The sequence below is a fragment of the Rissa tridactyla genome, chromosome 3 (genome assembly GCF_028500815.1).
Source record: "Rissa tridactyla isolate bRisTri1 chromosome 3, bRisTri1.patW.cur.20221130, whole genome shotgun sequence".
Lineage (NCBI taxonomy): Eukaryota > Metazoa > Chordata > Aves > Charadriiformes > Laridae > Rissa > Rissa tridactyla.
In genome coordinates this window covers 23,642,500-23,665,921 of record NC_071468.1, presented here as the reverse complement: position 1 = coordinate 23,665,921, position 23,422 = coordinate 23,642,500, and the positions used below count along the sequence as shown (strand labels likewise).

Sequence of the window (23,422 nt, the reverse complement as noted above, 5' to 3'; positions counted from 1 at the left end):
CAACTGTCTTATCAGGAACAGTACTTAGTTAACCCATAAAAGAACATTCAAAACCAGTATTTTCTTTTAGTTCAAAATGCGTATCAGGCAAGTTGTCAAACAAGTCTGAAAAGATTTTTTTTTTTTTTTCATCAGGATATGTCACCCAGCTCTGGCTAGATGCCCAATAAGAGTGCCAAACAATGTTCCAAATTCTGCAAAGTACCTAAAAAAGGTGCTGAATCTACTGTTAGCTTGTGGCTAAACATCACAGCCACATACATGACATTTCACATCCAACAACAATTTGTTTCTGTAGAAGGAGGTTATACAGCAGCTACACTAATAACACCATACCTACTCCAAAACCAGCATGGCTGTAGGATGACTGCAAGCTTTCCTAATTTACTGGCCACTTATCAGCTTGTCTTTGCCAGAAAATAAAGGTTATGCCTGCAACAGTGACACAGAGCTAAGACTGTTAATCCTTTACAGGTATTAGAGGCAGTTTCGCCTCAGGACAGCATGGAAGTAAGTCTACATGGTCTGACTGACTTGGAAAAACTCGAAGTAGTGGTAGACCACGATTGATTGGACTCAGCCCCCTCTGCTGCCTGTACCCCTCTACTGCCAAGTAGCTCAGCTACAGTCCACAGAAGGGTCTCTCCTCCACACTGCAGTGCCCATACCTACCCATAACCTAACCAGAAGGCTGGTTAGGCAGAGAAGTCAAAAGTCATACTTGTGGTAAGATCAGGTGATTCGTACTTTCAGGTGTAAACTCCAGGCTCTCACACTGCCTTTAACTAAAATTACTAATGCCTCCAAATCTACATAGTGCTTTATCTTCAGAAGACTTTTTCATCATCTTAAGAAAAGACCTATATTCAAGTACATATCATCATGATATAGAAAGATCTATTATCACCAAATACTACTACTGTCTGAAGACACAGACACTTCCACATGAATGTTACTTTTGCATATTTTTGTATGGTCTCTGTCATGCTCCTTTTCCATTTATTTCTCCATTTATGGAAAAAAATGCTTTTGGACAGATGTTAAAAAAAACACCAACAAACTTTGCCTGAAACTTCATAGCCAGACCTAGTGCTAAATGGATCATACTACAGCTGCTATCATCTTTAATGGAAAGTTGAGTCCTACGATACCACGAATCACAGAATGTAAGGTTCTACCCTGAGCTCAGAGACTTGGAAAAGATATTAAGCCTGCAGTCCCTTTAAGAGTCTAGAAGCTACACTTCTTTACTCCTGCTATGCTTTGAACAACTTTCCCCAGAGAAACAAAGGGCCGATCCTACAGAGTGCTTGAGGGTTCTTTGTAATACAATTTAAGATACATGTGTGTATTTAAATCCAGCCCTTTCGCTCTTCATTTTGCTATCCCAGGCTTTTGCAGTTTCTGAGGCTAGAACAAAATGTGGCTGACAGCAGCAGCAGTAATATAGCACCCTTGGAGTGTTTGAAGTGTAAAGTTCATTAGTTCTACCTTAAGGTCACTCTTTTAATCCAACAGCCAAAATCTTATTCGCACTACCATGCTGTTATCCTGGAAAAAAAGAAAACTGCAAAAAAATCAAGACGTCAGCTTAGATACTTCTTACAAGTGACAAGATCAGCACTAAAAATCCAAATCACAGTCAATACCTTTTAGCAAGTTTCAAGAAAGCAGCAAAACTATTCTTGCTTGTGCTTTAAACCAAATGAAATTTAATAGAACGGATAAAGGAAATGAAGGAAGGAGAAGATAAACATTTCAATACCTGATAATTGCGTTTTATAATTATTAGTTGAACTTGGCTTACAAATAGAATTTACTAGAGTGTCTGTTGGGAATTACAAGACATGCAAATAACTGAATTTTAATTTCTTCTGTGTTTGTTTACTGATTTTTGCACATACAGTTTAAATTTTAACAAACTCAATTTTGCTTTATCCTCAGTGGATATTTGTACACTTATTAAAAAGTTATGTCAACAAAAGACTTTTAGAACACAAAGATTGTGTCTTAACAATTCTGAATCATATTTTTAAAATAAGAGGTAATAACTCTGTAACTTACTAGCTTGATTGAACCTCCAAACACTCATACACGTTTACTTATGTGCACTGTAAGAAGTTTTTAAGATAAGTATATTAGCATGTATAGATGAGGATGAGATTCTCTTTTTTAGGAAATAATCTTGGAGACCTGAGACTTATTGATAACATTGGAAATAAGTAGCTTTTCTTCATGTCAAATACTTGTGTTCTTAAGGGTGAAAATTTTCAGTCTTGGTTGTTCAGAATGGGCACAGCATTTCTTTCCAGTGCAAAACTAGCAATCTCCTCAAAATAAGCTCCCAAATTAAGATACTTACCTAGAAGACTCAAGAGCTATCATTTACATCCCCCAGTTTACCCTTTTATACAGTTATACTATTCTCACACAAATGTTGTATTTCAACAAATATTAAATGGTTTTTATTTTACTCACCTGCACGCTAAGATGAATCCATTTCTTCACAAGAATTCTCCCCAGTGTCATTACTTTTATTGGCGGCTGCAAACCATTTACTGTGCGATAATAAAACATGGTCTCTTTCTCAGAGATTGTGAGTTTGAACACAGTCTGCCCATCAATAGCCTTTTCTATCACACACCTTTGGAAATAACCAAGAAAAACAACATAAGGTCAGAGGCACACACATATACACATTCTTGCCAAGGTGCTATCCTGTAAAGTGATGCTAACCAGAATGCATTAAAATAAACGTTAAAAATACAGCCCTTGAGAAGATGCTCAGTGACAGTGAAAGTCACAGGATGTACTAAGTGTAAAAGAACTTTAACAAAGATATTTTCTGTCTTATTCTGTGAGATTATTATTTTTTTTTAATTTAGTGCGTGCAACCCCAGTTCACTTGGGAGTAGAAGAGTGGTCCACTTTGCCTCATGTCTTCAGGGTTCCATGACAGAAACCACAGCGGCTCACCAGCACTGCGCCAGTTTCCATTGCACTTTTTGTACAAAGCTGTGCAACATAGTATATCCCGTGGAGGCACTTACTCTTTTCTTAGTCTAACAAGACAAATGTAATATGACCACAAAAAACAGTATGAACAACATGTTCTGGAAATTACTCTTCCATCTTTCCACCAAATCTGTCCAGGTGAGGTAGCAACGCCACCAGCTTCCCCTACGCTCTCCCTTTGACGCAGCCTTTCTTTAACCTAAGAGAACCAGAGCAAGGCAAGAAGGCTATCCAGCCACTTGTTAGGGTTTTTTCCCCCCTTGCAAAGATTTCACCTCAGTATCAAATGCAACACAGACATACAAGGTACAAAGAATACCATCCATAGCAAGCCATGTTGCATATCTAGCTGCTGAAATATTTTTGCCAATCCAATCACCATGATGTCAAGGGTCCTGAGAAAGCATAGGCTATATATGCTTGTGAAACAGCTATGTATTTTATTAAGGTAATCATCAGCATGACAAAAATTATAAAGTTCTGCACTCCCATTTCAGCTGCTTGAGAAATCCAGTCCCCTGTTTACTGACCCGTGAAAAGCCAAATATTTTAACAGTTACACCAGACTAAATTAGTGCACTAAGTCACGAGAGAGAAGCATATAAAATTTGTATGAGACCAGGATTTACTTAAACGCACTTCAGAAAAAAAAAAAACAATGCACCTTATCTACCAATAAGCATCTTCACCTACTATGCATTTAATAAAAGAAAAGTATCAAAAAGGCTGTTCTTTGATACTGCTATTATTCACTAATTCACCTTTAAATCCAAGAGAAAGATTAATTCATTTTAACTGTTACCATTTTAGCCTGCTGGAATAAAACAACTTGCAAAATGCAGACTTCTGTTTTCCAAACCTTACTAAACACAACTTACTAAAAACACACTTCTTAATATATTGTTGACTGGTCTTTTCAATATTTTGTTTGCTTGTAAACATGCTAGTTTTGCTAGATAATAAATGTGAGGGAAGGCTCAGCTAAGTAGCAAAATATTTAGGAACTGGATTTACTGAGTTCCTGGATAAACAATAATTGGATAATCCAGTTTTTTGTTTATTTTAGTTATCTAAAACAAACATCCTCACATTGTTTTTATCCCCAAAGGTACCATGACTTTAAGAAAGGAAGTGACCTTGATGTACATCACTTTGAAAACTGGAAAGAACAAATGTGAATTGTGACTCACTACCAAAGGAGAAAAAATCAAGAGGTAGAAAACAGAGGACGGACATGCAAAAAAAAAAAAAGAAAAAAGAAAAAACCCCAAACTAGTGCTAATATAGGTGAAATAGGCATAAGCATTACTTCTGACTCTGAGCACAATTTTCCATTCCAGACACGATTACAGAGAGAAACCACTGTTCTTTATGAAGTTTCCAACTTCTGATAACCTGCAGTCCCACATTCCTGAGTATATAATTCTCTGTGTTGGGGCTGGAGAAAAAGCAAACAATACCAGTCTGCTTGGTCAGCTATCAAAAAGAAAAATATTCTAGAGAATCTAACACAGCTACATGGTTGATCCCCACACATTAACTGGAGCACTTGCAAATGGGAACATCTACACGAGTTCAAAAATCGGATATATGGTATCTTAAGGAAACTTCCCCTTTCAGTCCAATTCCTGCTGTAAAATATCTGAATGGATATAAAGTAATAGGATATGATTTTAGTCCTTTAGATAAATAAAGTTAAAAAAATACATTTCTACTGCCCACTTCACAATCAGGCCATTCCCCCTGACCCTTTTGCATGTAAACGGCCCCAGCTCATTTCTCTCCCACCACCAACTTCTTCTGCTCATCTAACTTCCAGCTAGCCCAGTTTCTGCTAAATTGATATAAACTGCCGTTAGTAATTACTCATATACGCTAAGCTTCTATTCTTATCCTATTCCATTGCGAAGGGTGATCATACATACAGTTTCCTGTGTTGTGTGCTAAGGCTTACTTACAGGCTACACACAGGCTTACTGAATGCATTTATGTTAACTGATGAGAACATGCAGTAAGAGAGGGAACATGGAGAAAGAAAAAATTCAAGGACAAGAGCTTTGCTCACTTACTGCGCTTACTGCCTAAAGGGAAAGTAAATTTAAAGACTGGAGTACAAAATGTCAGTGTTTTCTCACTATTCTTTTGCTTTTCTTCAAGATTTCCAATATGCAGTGACTTAGAAGCATACCTACAAATATCTATACCATAAATCTTACAAGAACATTAAGGCTTAAAATAAATCCATAACATGACCTGACTTTCCTCTCTCTTTGTATGAAAGTATATTCTTTCCCAGATTCACATAAGAAAACTCGGTATATGTATGAAATTGATAAAGAAAATCCTCAGTGTCTTTGATTATCCACATATATTTGCTCCCACAGAATGTTACAATTTTTAAAGGGCCTTCAGACTTGGGATCCTCCCATCAGTATCTCTCACTTCAGCCAGCACAGTAACTTCTAGCAAAAATATCCTGCTATTCTCTTACATGGGCACATACCTAACAGAGAAACGTCACAGTCTTTACAAGGAGGCACTGGGATATGATACAGCATCTTTCCTAAGCACTCTCTAACAGCAAGACCATTTAATATTCAGCACAAAGAAAAGCATTAGTATGGCATGTCCAAAGTACAGCATGTCTGCGGTACTTGATGTAAGAGGCACATGTAAGATGTACTTTGCCACTAAACAAAATACCCAGTTAAACTTTCAATTATTCTACTGGTAAAACGAGCAGCTGGTTCTGGCTCATCTTCCTAGTGTTTTGATGGCAGTGCAAAGACTTTGTTCGAATAAGTCCCAGTTCCACGAAGTCCCTCTGCTGTGATAATGGGGTTTAAAAAGTCTCACAAATGACATCCAACAGGGACAACTCCCCATCAGGGACTGTAAAATGTAGGACATCTGGTAAGTCAAACTCCTTCTGCCAACCTGAAGGACTCACTAAACCAATACAGTAAAAGCAAAAACATCTTAGTTTGCTGTTAAACTATTTCTCTTTTGTAGGATGCCTTCTGAGTTGAGCTTCATTGGCTATTCACATGCAATCACTGTTTCACCAAATCTGGAGCTCTATATTCCTTTTATGAAGAAAGGAAAATTAACACACCTCTTTCTGTGAACATGGGCCGGGGGGGAGGCGGGGGGGGGGGGGAAGTCTGGACAGTGGCATATCATCCTGTCCACTGGAATAACTTTTGTCCAACTTCAGTTTTCAGGACTGGGCTCTAGCATTGTCATTTCTACATGTTGATAACAGCAATCTCACAAGGCAGAAGAATGAAGTTATCTATTACAAAAATTGAATGAAAACATTTAGATTTTAAAGGGATCTATAAAACCCACTGAACAGGAATATGTACACTGTGTAGTTATTAACACGGTAGCAATTGGAGGCTAATGTTTCACACTAGTCCATGGATAATCAGACATCGGTAGAGTCTGGTTTCCGCACAGCACTTAATCATTTGAAACCAAGGACATACATCTCATTGGTTTAGGCTCCATGCAAGCAAAAGCCTAACCCATTAACAAGAGAGTTTTACAGATCTCACTCAACACATCACTGTAACAGCTTGCTTGGAAATTAGCAGGACGTTTCTGCTTCAAGTTAGGCATGTGCTCCGCTGAAGAAGACTCTGGTACGCCCACATGGATGTGGGCAGGAACTCATGGCATAGGACAACCCCAGGAATGGAGTCTCTTGCATTCAAGATTCAAACATACTATAGAAAATGCTGGCTATAAAAGACACTAGGCCAAAACTCCAGAGACAACTTTGCACATACCTTCACCTGAGCTGGTTTAACTTAAGATCAAACTAAAGTCACTTTTGCTCTGCAGATCTCATTTATTTCCCTTCCATAACCACAAATTCTATAGCTAGGTTGATTTTTTTAAAGGTAATTATCCTTGCATAAAGCATACTATAATGTTACATATGTCATTATAATTTTAGACATTTCTATTGTTTCTGATGATTTTCACACCCCTAGACAACTTGCTATTTCACAGCAGCATGCAAAATAAGTATCAAGAATGCTACAACAGATCATTATTTTCATTCTAAGAATAAGCGATGAGTACAAGTACAAAAACGTTTGCGACATATACTCTGTAGGAACGTAGTATACTTTTTGTGTGCCTCACTTCAAAGAGGACCTGCACAATCTCTGCATTTGGTGACAGATGAAGGGAACTTTTTTCGCAGGATTTGTGATGCATTTTTTCAAAAAGCAAGTTTTTCATTATAGCGAGGGCCCAGTCAAGCTGAAGGGACACTTATAATGGCAATATTTGCTAAAAACGTGACATGTAGCAAATAAGAGAGGGAGCATGCTCAGCCACGTCTATTTTGTGAACAACTAGCAAGACTTCACTAGCAGTTTGAATAGTGGAATCTTTTGTTAAAGTAGCAACGCGATCTCTTGTTCACTCAACATGCCCCAGATCTTCCGGAAAAACTATGACCAACCTTCTACAGCTTTGAAGCATTAATTTGGGAAGATCTGGGTGTTTTCCTTGTTTGTTCTTAAGGACTAAACTTGTGGTGGGGGATTCATAAAATTTTAGATAATTTTTTTCCACCATGAAAGCAGCAACAGCACAAACCCCTGACAAGATATTTTTTTTCTAGCAGCTTTTAGAAGAAGGAATATGAATTAGAAATAAAAATTCAGATTTTTAAGAAAAGACACACACATTATGTATAAATAGTTCCCACTGAAAGCAATTGAACTATCCTCTGAGTCAACACCACTGAAACTGAACCTACTTGTCTTGACATTTGCAAAGACACCAACCTAAATACGTCTTTAAAACGCCACAGTTTCTCACTGTGCCTTTTTAAAATTTTAAATAGCTTGCTAATAAAGACCATGACTACAATGATCAATTTTTTTAAGAGCACCAGGAAAGTAAACACCTTCAATACTACTTACATTACACCTTCTTGCTCAGGTTTCAACCATACAGTTAACGTAAATGAAGCTGCAAGCCTCAGGGAGCGGGGAGTAGAAAAGCAATCCTTGTGATTATGAAAAATAAAACTGGAAGCGTTGCTGAAGGACCCTGGATGCAAGTCCCTTTTGTCCTCTGTGATACAGGTACCGAGGCCTTCTGAAAGAAGCAGTTTGTAGGAAGAAGGCGATGACCTGTATGGACATTCCTGAACACAAAACCTCTGGGTGCAGGACATAATACTTTCAACAGCTACTGAGCTATGACAAAAAGTACTTCGGTCTGGCAGCCCACAAGTAGCTTCAGTTGGCACGATTGACACATTCTTGAAAGCTCCCACATTTTCAAGCCTAGGGAAATGTCCCTGAGAGCTGACCAACACAAAGCAGTCATAATAAGTTAAGATTAATGTTTCAATAGCATGAAACAAGAAACGACACCTCAAGGAAAGAGCCCAGCAATTCATGTTTACAAAAAAGCTCCTCCTGATTAAAGCATCTGTAAATAAATAATGATGTCCATGTCGGTAGCAATGTCCTCAGGTGGTACACTTTAAGAGTTTATGTAGCATTTCATCTTCAACACACTCATACAAGAACTCAGTCGCAGGGGACATCTATGTCTTCTGGCCAGCGAAACACACATGGGTGGCAGCCGGTATCTGCAAACCACAGAAAACAGACACAGTCTGTGGGAGGAACAGGCACTTTTACACCAGATACGATGCCCCGCTAGGGAATTTAGGGCTTCGAATTCTCCTTCCAAATTTCCACCAGCAGGCCCACCTGCACCTTCCCCGCCTATGGTCAAGGCATCTCCCGAAGCACGGGCAAGGGGACTAGGCCGCTCCAGCCCACACACGCTCGCAGCCGAGCCGAGTTTATCCCAGATCTGTCGCGTCACACCAGGCTGACACCAGGCTTTACGTTCGAAGGTAACAAGCACAGGAACTGCTCGCAAACCGTGCCACTTCAGCCTCCGAACCTCTTTCCTGAGGCGTTCAAGCTAGTTGGTCAAATCTCACATTTACAAACCCTCCGGCGCTTACCTCTCAGCGTCACGCCGATACCTAGGAGCTGCTGGGCACCGTCCCCACCGCACTATGTCAGGGTACGCCGAGGGACACCCCCCTGCCCCCAAGGCCCACCAGCTGCCCGTCAGCGGCAGCCTGAGCCCCCCGGCCACCTATCTACAGTCCCCTCAAGTTGACGGCCCCGCTTCGTGCCTTCCCTCCCCGCCGCCCACCTCACGCCGCTCCTTTCAGCGCCCGGCAAAGCCGATTAGAACAACGCTCCCCATCTGTCCCGTGTGGGTCTTTCCCACAGCGAACACGCCTGCGCTGGGGCTCACCGGCAGCCTGGGCAGGGGCCGGCGGCGAACCGCGGGGCGGCAGCCGGTAAATAAGTTGATTTACCGTTATTTACCCCGCCCGGCAGCGGAGCGGAGCGAGGAGAGCGGCGCGGCGCCCGGCGGCTCCCCAAGGCAACGCCGCCCGCCGTCGCCCGGCAACGCCGCGGCCTCCTCCCCGCCCCCGTCGCCCGGGCCCCGCCGGCCCCCGCCCGCCCCGTTTTAAAGCGGTAGCGGCGGTACGGCGCGCACGGCTCCTCCTGTTGTCCCCCCCATGCGGCTTAGTTTTACGCGCGCTCCTGGGGTGAGGAGGGCAGGAAGCCATTTCGCTGCCGCTGAGACCCGCGGTATGAAATAAGGCCGCCCCAGGCAGCCGCCCGCCGCCTCGGGAGGAGCGGAGCGGGCGGCCTGCGGCGGGCCGGCCCCGGCTCTCCTCAGGCCCGCCGTGGTCAGGCTGCCTTTTCTGAGGGGTGCGAGGCCTTCCGCGGGGCGCGTTTGTGGAGGTCTGCCTTGCGAAGCTTCAAAAGCGACGAGTTAGTCAACTCTGGGTCCGATTTTCTCAAGTTTTAGGGCCAGACTCTCCATGGGTAGAGAAAGAGGAATGAATTTCTTTTACGAGCTGCAAGTAGGGTGGGACTTTGAAGTCAGGGGACCGACAGAAGAGCACGAACGAGAGGGGAGAAGTGCCATAGCTACGCTTTCCACAGCAAGGGGCCGAGGGGAGACCAAAGAAGAAACATTGTCAGGAGCTTCAGCCGTTTTTTTGACATGTACCTCATTTCCCTCTTTGGTCTGACTATGTAAAACAAACACAAGCTGCAAAGTTGTCATCAGTGAGCTGAGCATGAGCTACAATAGGTTGTTTGTATGTATTTCTGGACAGAGAAGCGCCAATTAATACATCCCCTGAGGCTATATAAAGCATCTATAAATTTCATCTTTATTATGGAAGTTGCATGAGCTGCAGCCTGGCTGGTATCTTTCCTGACGATTTTGTTGAAATAGCCTCCAGTAACTTGCCACCTTAGCATGTTTGGACTTTTACTAGCTACATATTGACAAAATTCTTTGGCAACGTATACAATGGCTAAGAAATCAGCTTCTGTCATAACTCCTAATGCATTTTAACAAGCCCTTCCATCCTGCATCAAACATGCTCCTTGACCGTTCCTGGAACATCTCTGCTTTAATACAGATCTCTTTCCTAATGTCACAAAAGATAAATAGTAATTCCTGCTAAAGTGTTATCAGTCACTTTGCAGCGTTTTCACGTTCCAGTAGTCACAAAACCTCATGGCACTCTTGTCAAAATTACCTTCCCAAAAGTATTCAAATGTAAATGTAAAGAACTTTGTTCACCACGGAAGGGATGGGAGGAAAACACTGGTCTGAGGCATGGTGCAACACCACAGCACATAAAGCTTTTCTCAATAAATACGGTTAGACCACGGGCTACCACAGTACCATCAACAGTATGACAGCAAGAGCATTTGCACATCAAGAACAAATTGGGTCTTACAGAACACGATGGAGAGAGAACAGACAGAAAACAACACAGTAATAAAATCCCAGACATTAGCTACCATCTCAGGACATCAAACAAGATGGGAACAGCAATGAGTCATGGAGCATGCACCTAACAAAAGTGGAACTTGCTAAGTGGCCACTGTGACTTGTGTATATTTCTTGGCATTCCTGAAATATTTAAAAAAAACCCAGATTTTGCTCTGTCCCACCTCTTTCTAGCAACCAGCAAGGCCCGCTTCGAGAATCCTTGTGGGTCTAACAGGTATCTGAAAGGAAATTCAGGGCACATTCAGCACAAAATGTTATATTCTGCAAATAATTGACAGCCTAACCACCTCTCAAGTGCACCATAGCATCTTTCATAGTGCTCAGTTTAGGAAAATGACCCTCACTCATGTTACACCCTCTGTCCCCGAAGATAACCAGCCCAGCAGAAATCACAATTTTTCCCTTTACATATCTCGTCCAAATACACAAGGCAATAGTACAAACCTTGCAAAAACACATTGCAGGCCAACAGCACAATTACCCAGGTCAACGATCACTGTATTTTTCTCAATGACACCATTGCTCATCAGGAGTATAACAAATAAACTACCTGCAGGAGACTGAATAGATGAGGAAAGCATCCAAAGGCCTTTGCAGCCGGGATGCATGCAACATAAGCTGTACCACAAATGAAAAACCTACAGTGATTTTGCAGGAAGTGTTATGGATCCTGTTCACACAAGTGTTTTGAAGGCTCTCTAATATACACATAAAAAAACCAGGGTATCCTACCAGGCAAGAAAGTGTGCTAGTATTACGCAATGAATTCTCGTGAAGAATTCCTTATGCCTATTTAACGGAATTAGAGTTGCAGCGCAAGGAAAATGACCTAATGCTTTAAGCTTTTAGTTACAACTGTTCATCTCATCAGAAAAGAAAGCCTTTCAATAGCCACACAGATGCCATTGGAGAATCTGACCTGCATCAGAAAGTTGTGACATAACCGGGAGCCTGATCCTAATGATTCAACACCTTATCCATAGCAGACAGCATCATCCAAAAAGCTTTCCATACTAGCTGTTTTCTTAACCCATGGTTAGCAGAGTCTCAGGACCCACTTACTGCTCTAGAAGGTTGGGGCAGGAAAAGAAACCATAAAGCCTAGTTTGTAATACATCAGTCTGGGCCTTAACTGGAGAATTTTGAAGACTACATGTCTGAAAGGTATATGCTCTGAAGCAGGGGTTTGATATGAGAAGACATCTTTCTATAATCAAGTTATAAGCCCTCAAAAATACCAATTTGCACATGCTCAGTGGAGTTCAGTGGAGCATCTTGTTGGAGATGGTAAAACCACAGGGACTAATTGAATTTGCATACAGGGCAAACGTAACACTACCATTTCCAAACTTCAATGTGCTCGACTTTGTAACAATGATAATCTGGTAGGAGACAATAAAGGATGAAGGGGGACAGGGAACGCAGCAGTACACTTACTCAAAACTCCAATAATACAAAACTAATCTGCACAAACAGCATACGATTACATGTGTGTGTTTTATACTTACACAGCGCAATACCAATTTAAGACTTAAAATAATTCCTTAGAATCATAAATCCTGGAACTATTGAGGTAGAATTTCAGAGAGAATTCATAATTTCACTTCCCAAAACATCATCAGTGTTCCGCACTGTCACAATTGCTTTTAAATAATATTTTATTTAGTGGTGAGGAAAGTCTTGACAACTAATTTGTTCCTCATTTTTCCTTGTCTTCTGTTCATAAAAAGTTATGAAAAAATTAAGAATTTTGCAATGTATTGAAAGTTTTCATTTGTATCACGTTTTGCAAACACCTTATACCAATATTAGCTTGTATTTGGGCGGTGTTGACTAGTGGCATGCTACTATTTTTGCTATTGCGTGAAGTGACTTATGTCAACTACGCCACGCAGCATGACTTTCAAGGATTAGGCTCAAGTGTACAATTCAAAATTCACTTTCAGTGAATATTCATAAAGACTTGTTTTTATGAGTGCTTTTTCTCGTAAAACTACGCCATTTGAATATTTGCAGGAAATTATCATAAAAGATCCATTTGCATAGCCAAGTCAATATTTATTTCAAATTTAACTGTCTAGCAAAATTATTTTTTCCAATATTTTGCAGGTAATAATAAAACTACAATGCAAGTACATTTTAATAGCTGGAGGGGAGTTGATCATGACAACCCAGGAATAATTAACAACTTATGTTTTAGAGGGGAGGAAATTCTGTATAAGCCAGTGAAATAAATATTAGAGTAAAATTTTCTGAAAGCACAGGAGGAGGCGGCAAGTATTATATAGAGCTGTTAAGAGCCTTTTAACAGCTTTAGAAGTACAGTACATCACATCACTTATTTTAGCACCAAAAACTTTCTTTGTTACTAGAAAGGCAGAAATGAAAAGACTTTTAAGCAACAAGTTCTACAGGCTTCTTTCACTTGAAAATACTGAGCTAGACTGTACATCTCCACATGGTAAATCCAGTGAAAGAAAACCTCTGCAAGGACTTCTTTACACAGATTTTTCTTTTGCGTGGCCATGGTAGGCTGTTGTAATGGCCTGTCCAAGCAGGCCATCCTATACAGGGCTCTAACCTTTTCACTCCCTACAGCATCTGTTGTTTCCTCCACACCTTCGCCTACCCCAATCCATCATATGTTTTACTGCCAATTCCCAGCGCAAGACACATCCAAATAACAGATTCTCTTTTTCTTTATTAGCCCATTCTCGAAAAACCAGCCTCTAATCCATCCTCTGGCCCCCAACTCTTTCAGTACATTATCTGTATTTCATTAATCAATTCTCTGTTTTCATCTGCTGATTATCAACACCTTCTTCAGACTCTTAGTTAAGTGCCTGTCCCTATTCTTCATTTTCATTTAGACCTGCTCCTTTAATCCCCTATTTCATGGCTGCTTAATCCATAGCTGCTTTACCAGGCAACCCCTTCCATCCTCTTCTGCTTTATCATCATTAAGCAACAAGCATCCTACTCAACCTTGAGCATTCAAGCTGATCGCACTTTCCTTTCCCCAAGTCTTCTTTCAGCAAAACATGATTCCGCATCTTCTTCCAACTTTTCATTCCATCCCAAAGGACAATCTTCCAGCTCTGCAGCTGCCTCCTGTTCTCTGTTTGGGTTCAGTTACAGTCCGTGTGTCTTCAGCACGGTCTTCAGGTAACAACAGAGGAGGGGGCTGCTTACTCCCATGCTAGGAGAAGCAGTCAGCAACCAACCAGCAGAAATTCTGTGAGGAGACTTGCACTTGAGACATTACAGAAGAAGGACAATCCTGATTTGGCATATACATGTAGACAAACTGGAAAGCTACATCAGGATTTGTCCAAATTTCATATTATTAGGAATTTTCTGAAGACAGGTGAACCGGGTATTTGATTGAGGATTGCACCATACAACGTGAGCATAATAATTTCCTCCTGTAAATGTTCAACTTTGCTTTTTTTTCCCTGAAAATTCCTATTTCACGGTTCTCAAAATACTTCGCCTATCTTTATCATGCTCCAGCCCTCTGATCATCCTCCTGGCCCTTCTCTGGACACATTCCAGCACATCCATATCTCTCTTGTAGTAGGGGCTCCAGAATTGGACGCAGTACTCCAGGTGGGGTCTCACGAGAGTGGAGTAGAGGGGGAGAATCACCTCCCTCGACCTGCTGGCCACGCTTGTCCTGATGCAGCCCAGGATATGATTGGCTTTCTGGGCTGCTAGTGCACACTGACGGCTCATGTTGAGCCTCTCGTCTACCAGCACCCCCAAGTCCTTTTCTTCAGGGCTGCTCTCAAGCCAGTCACTGCCCAGCCATCATCTCCAAAGCAGAGTCACCCTGCCGTTCTTTCCTGTAGAGGACACATTCAAGGCCTCCCCATGCCAGGAGGAGCAATTAAACCCTTCCTGCTGCACCACCAAGATCCTACATGAGCAGCAAGACATAGGGGAGGAGCTGCTGCTTTCTCCCCATCTGCTGCCCTCTACGAGGAACTAAGAAGCAACCAAGTTGGGTGTAGGCCTGTTTTCTTCCCTTCCTCCCACACCTTTACAGCTCACCTGTGCCAGCGCAATGCAGTATTACTTTCTCAAGTAACAGTTATCTCTTCAAATAATTTCCAGCAACCAGAACCAATTTAGTCCTCCAGCCCTGATAGGACACAGCTGCTTCAGGAGCAAAATGCAGTTGACGTCAGGTCCTCTCTCCACTTCAGACTGATATAGAGCAAGAACTTTACCATCAGTACTGTTTTGCCCCAAAGTTCCGTCGTTATATTATGTGCCATCTTTCAAATGCATGCAGTGCCCGTAGAAGCCACATGCTTTACTTTAAAGTAGTGATTCCTCTGCTCCTGGCACCACTTTTCTTCAAGAATAATTTAAAAAGTGTGTTGCATTTAAAGAGACAGCCATCTCCCTAGAGCCACTGAGTGATTATTCATCATCCTAACTTTGAGATGTTCATTATTCCCAGTTATCTTCAACAAGTATTATATCTGCTGTAACTGCATACACATTTTTGCATAAGGTAATTTAGTGTACCTTATTCTAAACTGTAAATTCTGAGGAGCATTAGCATATACTGTAGGATTTTGTACTTTTCTAGATTTGTAGGATAAGTGTAGGCTAGTTAAAATAAATGCACATCCTTCTTGTAATAAAATTCAGATGCTAGATTAAGGGAGGCTACCTGAAGAGGAAACAGAACAGTTAGAAAATCCAAATTCTAATCAGAGCTCAGAAATGAGTAACTGTGCGTGTCTGTGTCTTAGTTTCCTTATCTACAAATCGAGAAGATTGATAGTCACTTTAGCAAAGGGCTATGAGATGCTCAGGAAGGAACAAAATATCAAAGAATTATCAAATGCAGTAAAATTCGTGAGTTTAACTGTCAAATGTCAAAATGAACCCTTTATCTGAAGTTGAAGAAAGTGCTTAACTTAGCAGTAAATCTATTTTCAGTTACTAACAAAAAGATCTACTATTAAAAGCCGAAAAATTGAAATTTTCATATGATGGACGAATGCTTCAACAGGCTGGTCCCGTGATGTGCTAGAGGGCAGTCAATAATTAATATCCTGTGGCAAAAGAAAATTGATAGTTGGACCCTGCATCTTTATAAATCCTTCCTATAGGATCAGCTAAAATAGAAATAGGATCAATAACATGAAAATACAATCTGATAGTCACAGCAAGGAATCATGGATTTGCATCTCTCCTGGAGAAGATGCTCGAAAGGAGAAAGTCCTTCAAAGCGCTGGGCGACAGCAGAGGAGCCTGTAAAGGAAAAAGTCCTTTTGTTTTTCTCCACAAAACTCCCAGTGGAGTAGCTCTTTGAGGAAAGGTTGATTTAACCTCCTTCTAGTTTGGTGATAAATGCAGTTGAGAAAGCATGATAAGCAAGTCCAGTGGGAGATAAGGACACAGCATAGGAAGTGTGTCAGGACAATCAGAGGGAAAGGGTGCTGCTACAGGTTGCGGCAGAACCAATCTAGCAGCTGACTGCTGCCCAAATGGGCAGTCCCACTCCGCCCAGAGGATTTAGCGGATTGAATCCACTCACCAAGGAGTCAGAGTGGTGCCAGAATTGGGTACAAGGGTATTGGCAAGAACAGGATCACCCGTGCTAAACACAGCAAGCTTTTAAATGGTCTCAATCTGCTTGGAGGAAACGTATCCCAAGTTGGGTATTTATTTGATCCTTAAAGTCTCCTTCCAAGGCCAGAACTAGTAACAGTTTTTGAACCAGTTATGTAGACTGAGGCACGACTTGCTAGGACATTGTTCTTCCTAGTGTCTTTCTCCTTCTCAGGAGTTTTAGAGGGGAAGAGGTCCCAGAGAATTTTAAGTGTCTACAACAGCACTCAAAAACTACTAGCTAAGTCAAAGAGGGATATCTAAATTAGTTATACCACTGGTGGAAAAGGAGGCAGAACTCAGTCATGATACATTCTCCTTGGCTGTACTCAGCCCAGCTGTAATTACAGATATCTCCTTGACAAGGCACAGCACATGATGCCCATGATCTTAACAGATACATCAGAAAACAGGAAGAGGGACAGAGTGTGTGTGTGTAAGAGAAATAGGACATCACTAAAAAGACAAAAGCATAGGAAAATGCGTTCCATTTGTTTTGTGAGAGGCAGAACTACTTAATGCCATTATCATTGCATTTTCATGACCATCCTAATGAATATGCACAAGTGTCAGTGCAATTTTTATCAGGAGTATGCAAGAAATGCAAACAATTTGATACAGCCAAAGACCAATTGACTCCTCTTTGAAATCTCTGAGGAAAGGTAAATCCTAATATCCCAGTTTCCCTAAGGGAAGAGAAATAAACTGTATGTGCGTCAACATGCTTATACTGTTATAGCTGAAGACTGGAAAATGCACTGCTTTAGCTTTATTAACATTGCTAAAACAAGGCAGCCTATGCAGATATAGATAGTTTAAATAGCAGGCAATGATCCCCTTGCACTTTGCACATAATTTATATTAAATATGATATATGTATATATTTTTAATCAAGCTCATTTGCTTAATACATATTTTATAAATCTCAGAGATTTTTCTTGCAGAGTTGGTCTCAGAGCAATGAAAAAACATTGAGCTCAAGTGAGAGATGCTAAATAGCTAGGGGTTCCTATAGCCTCAGCTACACATCCATAGTCTTGGACAGGGACTGGACAGAGAAGTCTCATCCCATCAGGATTCACTGCAAAGGAGAGTGACAGCTGCATTCCCAGGAAAAGCCTCAAGACCAATGAGGACACATGACTTGGCTTGGGCCCAAGCAACAGTGTCGAGGTTTAAATCCTCTCATTCAAGGACACCTTGACAAAAATCACACAAACGTCTATGCCTGTCAGCATTTGGATATTTTGGGTAAAGAGAAGTAATTACCATCATCTTCCACACACTTGATGTTAATTTATTATATACATTTCACAAAGTAACACTAAAGATACCAGCATTATATCAGCATAACATGAGTATAACTGAGTATACATGAGAAAGTGGCCTCACATTACAGTTCAGTTTTCAGAGGCAAGATGACTATTAATGAATCATCTTATTTGGATATTTAAAAGGTGTCATTTGCTTCCTAGTCACCAAAAGAGGTTCCAGAAGCTCTTCAAATGCACACAGCTTTTGTTGAAACTAATTTCTAGAAGAATTAAATTATTTTTCAGTTAATCTTTACAAATTATTCAAGAAGTAGTTGTCTACCAAAAAAAAAGAACCCAGAAACATTCACTTTAAGCTTTTTAAAAACTTACTAAAAATTTACTCATATAAATATGACAGATGTATCCATCATGGTTTGCATTCTAAGCATTTCACTGTACATTCAGCCTTTTGACAATTCTGTTGTCTACTCCAGAAATTTTCAACAATTGAAATGATTTTCAGTTTTAAAATCATTTTTACTTTTTAAATTTATCCAGTTATCTCCATAGCAATCTAGTGTTCATACAGCTGGAAAAATTACCAAGTGTTTGAAGGTTTCATGCATAAGGCACTGTATTTAGAAGAAAGCAAAACCTACTGACTTCAGTAGTCCATCCTAGAAATACATTGGTTATTAGTTACAAATGACTAGTTTCAGTTAGAAATAACAGATTGTTTGAAAAATAGAATTTGATATTCTGGAAACTTTTTCGGATACATTTCAGCTTATAAGCTTGTTCACAAAGATCCATCACAGCTGTAGCTCTGATCTTGCCAGCCTTCCTGGGAGGACTGAACTTTGATCTTCTGTTGAGGCTTATTAACTTTTCAGGAGAGCTAGTAATAGCATCAGGGTTCAGAAGAAGAGATAACAGGTTTGTGGTTCTTTTACCTTTGACAGTTCATTATTTGTGGCCAGAGAGTGCATCATCTAGACCACATCATTGCTATTTTGCTGGGAAAATTTTCTCTTTAAATAAAAAGGAGAAACCTAAGTGATTTGAAAACAGACATGACTTTCCACGATCATTCTTGCAACCAAAATCCCTGTCTATTTCAGGAAAATGCTTTAAAAGTTTCTAACGCCATCAAAATTTGTTGCTGGCTTTTAAGCCCCTTGTACCAGTTGAATTCTTTGTACAATTTCTAACTTGGTTTTACCTAAAATCAAGGCATAAAGCAACCTTAAGTTATTTTTTCCTCTTTTTTTAGTGAATGCAAAGGACAAGAATGTTTTATAAATACAAAAATATTTATATTTACTCATATTGGTGAAAATATCGGTAAATACTGCAGTTTCTCTGAGGCCCAGCAAAACTAGGACCTCACTATCATCATGAGTGGAGCATTAGATTGCAGTTCTAATGTTATTTGCTCTCTGTGGGACAGACCTAAGGCCACCCCATTTGTAGATATGGCAAGTGCACTTTGAAATCACATTTTTCCATCACGAAACGTGTCCTCAACCTGCTGCACAGGTTGAAGGAGATATCCTATCAATCCATTATGAAGTAGCATACTAAAATAAAGTTCATAGTTAAGATCCATCCTTCTCAGTTTATTTTATACAATAAGGTATTCTTTGCCTGGATATCCAAAAAATGAAATTTGAGACTGAAACGGTTTTGTTCTTCACAATTCAGTATTACAGAAGTGTGTCCCATCTTTGAGCCTTATATGAATAACCTGATTGAAATCTGCAACAAAAGTTATTCAGAAGGGCTGGGGGACATAAATTTGATATGAATATCTGTAGCAGCTCTAAAGAAATTTTAATTTGGAAGTCATGATCCAGGAAGATATGGTTGAACTCAGAGCGGCTGTACAACAGAAGTAGAATATGGGGAACCCTGAAGCTGACTCAAGCCTTCAAGGTCTTTGGAGGTAGCCCAGGGTATTGACCCAGGACCTCCAGTGTGACTCAAAACAAGACAGCTCAGGTTACCCAGCTTAACTTTTGTTTCTGTTTTGTTCTCTCATTTCAACTGCTGAACTGAAGTGTTCTGTGTCAAAGTAAGATTATGTGTGCAGTCTGGGAGATGTATTCTTTCTCTTTTGACAGATTCTCAAATTAGCGTGACTAAGCCCCTGACAGCATAACTGACCAGATGAGGAAGCCCGCAGTCAGCTGCTGACAAAAGTTCCAGCTTTTTTCCTGGTCAAAATGTAGGATTCTTTCAAACTACCATGTGCTGACTTAAAGGAGACTGGGTTCGTTCCTCTTAGGATATTTTAAATGCAATTTTAGGAATTGTTCTCATCTTCCTTGCTTCCGAGATGTTTTTGTGATACTTTACCTTATGTAAAGATCATACTCAATTTGTAGGACAATTAAAGCAATAAAAATACCACGGACAGTCTTCAAAGGCTTTACTTCCAGGAAAAAAAACTAATCACAAATAAGTCCAGAAATTAACAAGAAGAGGGAGAAAACATAAATCTGCAATTTGAAATTTATTCCTGCTCTACAATGCTGTAGTGGAGCCTGCTTCTATAAAGCTGATTCATACTCTTTCCTGGGCATTTGTTTAAGGAAAGGGTAACTAAAACTGAATTGGGGTGAAGTGTTCATTCCCCATAATACATGCATTATCATACACATCTTCCTTCATCCAGTACCAGGCTTGGCCTGTCTTCCCTTTGCCTCTGAAGAGAAACATTTCCCATTGCCAGTATTCTTTCCTACTTGAATGAGGTGAAATCTCCTTGTAGGCAAATAGAAGAAAAAGGAAGCTGACAAGATACAGCATCTTGTCTTCCCTCTGCTCCATTGCCCAACTCCCAGTCTTTTTATTTTGAGCATTTTCTATAAAGGCTTTTGTGTGGAAAGTGCCTGCTAGTCTTCAGCATCCGTGACCAATGTGTCAATCTCTTATAATCAAGAACTGGGATTCTTCTCCCTGCCACGTAAAGCTCCCGAGGGTGTCCTGCTGATACATCAGGGAAGCCTGAACTAAAACCACCACCAGCAACACATAAAAAGAGAGCAGAAATAGCATGAGGAGCAGGGACTTGAGGCTGTTTGTTTCACGTGATGCCATGAAGCCAAACACTCCTGGCTATAAAAAGCATATGCGAAACACTACTAGTCTGATAAGTAGGACACATTTTTACAAATTTAAACAAAACACTGAGCATCGCTGAAATCAGCTGGAACCTGTTTGATATGTTAGTCCACAATGACGGCTGGACAGCAGTGATAGGGAACTTCAAAGATGCTGAAAACCTTCCTTTTGAAGCTGTCAGGCTGAACACTACCTTTTTATTACAGAAACTGCCTCCCCTCCCCAAGTGGAGAGGGCTCATTTGACTGGATTGCAGATTAATATAGAAATAAAATATTCATGGCCGGGTTGACAACATACTTTAGCCTGGATGTGGAGGGTTGATCTCTACAGAAATAACTCTGTCCGTGGGTTCTCAGCCTTTTACTCCTCTCTTTAGAAAGGCAACAATGGGAAGAAGTAATAGCAAGTTCTGTGATGAGTAGATCTGCTCAGTGGGAATTGCTTTATTTGGATACTTAGATTGCCTCTCTTCCTGACATAACTTGACTGAGACAAGTTTACCTTTATACAAGCACCACACAATAACTTTGTTGTCATCAAATCAAACGGGATTGAGTTGAACCAGTAGACAAGGAATGAAGTATTTGCATCATCTAATATTAAATTCCAAAAATATATACATAGGAATGAAGTAGTATTCTCATACATTACTTTTTCCACTTGAGCCTTGCTTTAAACGTTAAGCAACCTGACAGCATTTACCAGTACCCTAATTCTTGAGGGGAGAACATTAAGGACTGTGGAATAAGCCTTAACTAAGCAATTGCAGGTAGAATAAGGTAATAAGAGTTTTAAATACACAATGAATAGGTTTATATGCCTTTTGTACTGAGTGCAGATAGAGAGGCTTTTCTCAGGGCTAATTTAGTCCACCTAAATTAGGTTCCTTTGGAGAATAGTTCAAAGGAGGAGCCAAGCCACTGCTTCTGGTCCTGACTGACTCTGAGATTTGTATCTTGATTTCCTCATGTGAATACTAATGTGCCAGAGGTATACCTTAGATATAAGAAATGTTCCAAAACCTTATGGCTGTATGAGATTTCCCTGTTCTCTGAATCAACTGCAAAATTCTTCAGTGTGTTTCATATTTAAATGTTTACTACTGTAACAAATATTAAATAGTTTTCAGCCAACTATTCCAGATCAAAATAGCAAGCAGCTCGTTTATGTCTAATTTGACTATACTGAAGTGATACTTAGCTACATTCAACATTTTTAGCTCCATAGTTGAGTCATTTAAGTAATTTGGATTAAACATTGTTAGTATTCATAATTCGAAACAACTTATTTTGCCTAGTTACAGGCCAGTTCTTCAACTAGCATGAAGACAATATAATGCTACTGTTCTCACAACATCACGTAAACCATATCCACTGGCTTTGAAGACTCCTACTGACTCAAATCACAGCTGAAGATGTAGCCCACAATTTAAAATTCACTGGAAAACATTTAAGCCTTCAAACTTAATATTTGCTTGTGTTCATGCTATAAAGCTCAATGACTATAATAGTCATGGAAAATTAACGCTGAAGGGGCACAGACTAATTTAGAATGAATTTGTTTTAAACATGGATGAAGACAATTCATTTGCCTGATTGCCTAGAGAAATGAAGTTTTGGATGATGAAATTGAGGCCAGCTGTTGAGAGAACAGGAAACTCAGAAAAACCTGTAAGAATATGAGGGTGAAGACAGGAGTCAGCAATAAGGAGAAAAATGCCCAATATTTATAGGGAAAACATCAAGAAAGCAGGCAATCTGGAGGTGAACCTAAACACTTAGTCTTATGAAGAACTGTAAATTAAGTTATTAGAAATTTTCAGCATAAAAAGCATGAAAAAAATATTTTTAAAATCCAGTTTATGCTTCTGCTTTATAGTTACTTGGGAACCTTTGAAAATAGACTATCACTATCACAAAATATTTTCCGGGTAAAAATTATTTTTTCTGCCACGTTTTTAATTTGTTTCTGGAGCCAGACCTACTCTGCTGCTGTGTTCTCACCAGTCTCCCGTACGGAGACTCAGTCTCAGCACCCGCACTAGGAGGATGCCATATGCACACGGACTGGTCACGTCATCAATTCTTTTCTAGACCTAGGACTCCAGCACACATGGATAGGTTCAGGTCTGTGTCAGGCATTTTCAAAACTGGAGGTAGCCGGGCAGCTATCTGCAACAATAGGGGCTGTCTGAGGAACTCAGCTTTCCCTTTGCAGTCTGCATTTACAACAAAACCCATCAAATTGACTGCAGCCATTATGAGCTTCTAATTAAACCTCTCTGAAGACAAGGTCACAGACAATTAAAAGGAGAAAAAAGGTTAGCAAAAAGAGTAACAGGTCAAACTACAGCAACTTTGCTTTTGAAAACCCTCAAATACCACAGAGCTTTTAAAACAAAAGGAGGCACAAGATGCACTGTGCTTAGGGTGGCCTCTTCCAGCTTGGCATAGAAAATACACAGCTTAAGGTCTGTTTCTCCCAAAACAGAAAGCTTGCAAGAG

General features: G+C 40.3%; 1 protein-coding gene across 1 annotated transcript in view; it reads right to left on the bottom strand.

Annotated features, from left to right (window-relative positions):
• USH2A (usherin) overlaps positions 1-8,473 on the bottom strand; it is a 392,064-nt gene extending 383,591 nt beyond the window's left edge. Inside the window, exons 1-2 of the mRNA XM_054195462.1 lie at positions 7,962-8,473; positions 2,479-2,644 (exon numbers count right to left, since the gene is read on the bottom strand). Coding sequence (XP_054051437.1) covers positions 2,479-2,644; positions 7,962-8,446 — 651 coding nt within the window. The 5' untranslated portion in view covers positions 8,447-8,473. The remainder of the gene's footprint in view (positions 1-2,478; positions 2,645-7,961) is intronic.
• Between the last annotated feature and the right edge of the window lie 14,949 nt (positions 8,474-23,422).